At 35.1% G+C, this 3794-nt stretch overlaps 1 protein-coding gene across 1 annotated transcript in view; it reads left to right on the top strand.

The window, feature by feature from the left end:
* The first annotated feature begins 3144 nt into the window (after nt 1-3144).
* The window catches only part of pax4 (paired box 4), a 28183-nt gene continuing 27533 nt past the window's right edge, over nt 3145-3794 (top strand). The window contains exons 1-2 of the mRNA XM_058417729.1: nt 3145-3529; nt 3654-3713. Coding sequence (XP_058273712.1) covers nt 3680-3713 — 34 coding nt within the window. The 5' untranslated portion in view covers nt 3145-3529; nt 3654-3679. The remainder of the gene's footprint in view (nt 3530-3653; nt 3714-3794) is intronic.

Genomic DNA, 3794 nt, shown 5'->3' with positions numbered 1-3794 from the left:
ATTATATTGTATATATTATAAATTATATATGAGTATCCTTATTTTAATTCAGTTTATTTGTATAGCCCTTTTAACAATGGAAATTGTCTCAATAAAGCTTTACAGAAGTATAATAATAATAATAATAATAATAATAGTAATAATAATAATAATAATAGTAATAATAGTAAATCTATTTTTATAGCAGTAATAACAATGGTTCCATATTTGTCTAATATCTATTACAAAACAAAATTTTATTTGTTTGTTTGTTGTTGTTGTTGTTGTTCTAATCCGCTACCTCACTATATCTTCCAAAATTGCCAGTCAGTTCCCCGTAGCAAGCTATTTATCTTAATTTTCGTATAGCGCAATCGCAATGTGTGTGTGTGTGTGTCCGAGAGTCTGAGAGCACTAGTGAAAATATTATTATTTTATTTTATTTTGCTTTTTTGCATTACAAATGACATGATTATTGACGGCAGCTTGAGTAGAAACTTTTGAAGTATTTAGATGAGTTTTTAGGTCTGTCGGTATTTAACACGTCTCCATTTGGCTTTAATGACAGTGTGCACTCGAGCTGCATGAAATCCACATGTAACTAAATGATCCATGTTAAATAAAATCTATCACAGTGTGGATGATCACATGCTTCAGGAGAAAATCTGACAGGAAAAATGGTCAATATCATGTAACTTACATTTACATAGGCACTTAGAAATAGTGACGGATCTTACATTTTATAGTGTTATCATTTTTGTTGTGTATTTTTTGTGTTTTTTTCAGTCGGATTTATTCATTTAGACGCTGAGAGTGATCTTAATTGTTCCTTTTTGTATTGTTTTAGGCTTCAAGACAGTTAGACTCTGCGCGCAGGGAAACAGCTGGAGACAAAAGCGCACAAATACATAATGTTTCTGTCCAAAATGTTTCTGTCCGGTCACTTCTAATACTTCTAATGTGTTTATTCGTATGCTTTAAATAATATAGTGTTATTATTAGCTTAATAAAAAATAAAAACACTCTACCAAAAGCCAAGTTAGGAATAAAGGCAAACGTGAGCTATGATTTTAGATGGAGAAGTCACAATAAATTGTAGCAGGTCTTAGAAATTGTGGCTCATAATTAGCCACTTTTTGCTACATAAAATAAAATGTCTACACGCTATATAAACTCATCATCAGGTGGGTCTGATTATTAATCTGCTCATTAAAATTTAGCCTTAAAACGTAGGAATAATAGGTTAGCACTTTATGTTGATATCACAAGTACATGCTATTGTATCAGTCTCTTTCCTTCTTTTAAAAATGCGACCGCTCTGATGAAGAACCCGATCGTCCGTCTGCCCGTCTGGAGTCTGTGGCGCATAAAGAGTCCAAAAATTGTGTGTTTTTGCCTCAGACACTCCTACAGCATTTTTAGTATTTTCTGTTTGTTGGGGTAAAAAGTTTGCATGTATATAATTTAAATAAACATTATATATATCATTTCTTATATGCTTTTAACATAACAAATATATATTCCAAAGATTTGTTTCCATTTGGAAACACTTCAGTTTGTATTCAGATATCATTGGCCTTTATGGTATAGACCTATGATAGGTACATAATGATGTTATGAAATATGTGCAGTTACGGGTTTAAAATGTGTGTATAATACTCAGACAATAAATTTAGCTTGGATCAGTGTGGAATGCAGTTGTATTTTACAGAGACAGACTGAAGTTTAAAGCAGATCTGATAAACAGCTTCAGTATGGGGTTTGTGTACATTTAAACTCTTTACCATCGTTTGATCTAATAAATAAATAAATAAATATTCTGAATAAAACAGGAAACTAAATTTCGTATTTCAGATGCAGTATTAAATAGTTTATAAAAACATAATCCAAAGGTAATGTTTCAGAAACGCCTTAAAGAAGAGCCAGTGTCCTTTATATACATCTTTCAGCTTTATGTGTGCACAGAGTGTGGTTGATATTCTAGCGATTTAATGGATTATTATTCAACTTTTAGATTATAGATTTGGTGTGGTTCTTCAGAAAACACCCCTGAATGCGAGAAGAGGCTCGTGCGCATTTGGGTAGGTCTCTGTGCCCATTTACGCGAAGGAAATACAATGGTTTAATGACAGTTACTGGCCGCATGGCGCAAAAAAAACAATTCCTTAAACACAATATAAATCATAAATCAATATAGATCATTGTTTAAACTAAGACTGCAGTATTAAGCATATTTCTCAGTGATCCACACAGAATTGCGCAATAAGAAACTCCTAGCGCTTTTAGATCACTGAAAGTTTTATAATGTTATTTGATAAAGTGCTCAGTACAGTAAGCCTTCTCTGTGAGAGCGTAACCATGACTTTGTGTTTTCTTCTCGTCGTCAAGGACATCCAGGCCTTCAAAACAGTGTCCTTCACCATATAATCCATAGGTTTCAGATTTACACATATTAAGCTGTGGAAGCTGGGGTTAATGTGTAATTTAGGCCATATGGCATTTTAAATTCTACCCTTTATTTCCAACGTCTTCGCTCTGCGTAGACTGACCTAATGATGCCCAATTAGTCATTAAACATGACCAAATACGAGGCTCGCGTGGCTTCCACCTCGCTAATATTTACTCTCTAAATATTTCCTTTGAAACGTTTACAGCACTTTGTATCTGCTGGTTGGACAACGGACATCTGTGAGGTTTCTAAGCCTCCGTGTTTTTATGAATAAAGCCACAATTGGTCCGCATTTGCACCATCCGGCTCTATTTGCTCATCCTTGAAAGAAAATGTAATAAAAGAGGGTAGAGGAAGGATCTGTGATTTATCAAAAGCACTTTACCATATGGTCGACATCCGAACAGGTTTTCAAATGTTTGTTTAAAATGCAGCGTCGCTTCATGAGAATGCGCCAGACACACGGCCGCTTTGTGCGAAAGACACGTTCGCTTGTGTTTAATTCAATGTCATATCAATAAGAAAAATTTAATTAGTTTAATAATCTCAAATGAAATCTTCCTCAACAGGCGCGGTTGTGTGAAATAACCTGTAACTTTTAAGTGCACCAGTGCAGTGTCCAGCGCATGATGGGGAGGAAATTATCTTACTATCTGAACTGCATGGATTAATATTCCCAACATTACACAGAAAATGTAATCTAATACAGAATATATAGACTGTAATTCCTTTACCTACTATACATAAAACAGAACATTACACTAATCCCTGTGATTGCACTGAAGCCACAGAGTACACCAGTTTGTCCATTATGTATGTATGTTGAACTATTCATCACTTACTCTGGACAAATGACACCAATAGCGTGTAGGGTGTTGCTAAGTGGTTGTACGGACTGTTTGCGTTTCTGGTCTCCTTATTAAGAGGTGCTGCTTCATCACTTCAATAAAAGCGCTGTAGTGAAGAGGGAGCGCGCAGACAGAGACAGCGTGAGGAAGAGTTCAGACCCGTGCTCACAGGTGCGCAACGGACACGCGCACAACAGCTCTCTCTCTCTCTCTCTCTCTCTCTCTCTATACAGGGAACAAAAATATTGTTAAGGTAAGAAATGATTCTATCATTTATGATATGGATATATGGCACCATCCTGTGCAGCTGTGTCCTGTGTTTAATGTCAGTATAATAAGCGCAAAGACATAAGGCTTAAACTGTACTTATGTTACAGATTGATCCACGCGCAAGACAGCTGGGATGTGCGGCAGAAATATGACTCAGGAAAGCCAAGGTTAGAGATTCGACTTTTACTTTTAAATAAAATTTTATATAGGTACAAACTGATGATATTTAAACCAAATTATTTACAAAT

The sequence above is a fragment of the Hemibagrus wyckioides genome, linkage group LG19 (genome assembly GCF_019097595.1).
Source record: "Hemibagrus wyckioides isolate EC202008001 linkage group LG19, SWU_Hwy_1.0, whole genome shotgun sequence".
NCBI classification, from domain to species: domain Eukaryota; kingdom Metazoa; phylum Chordata; class Actinopteri; order Siluriformes; family Bagridae; genus Hemibagrus; species Hemibagrus wyckioides.
This window is presented reverse-complemented; position numbering and strand designations above follow the sequence as displayed.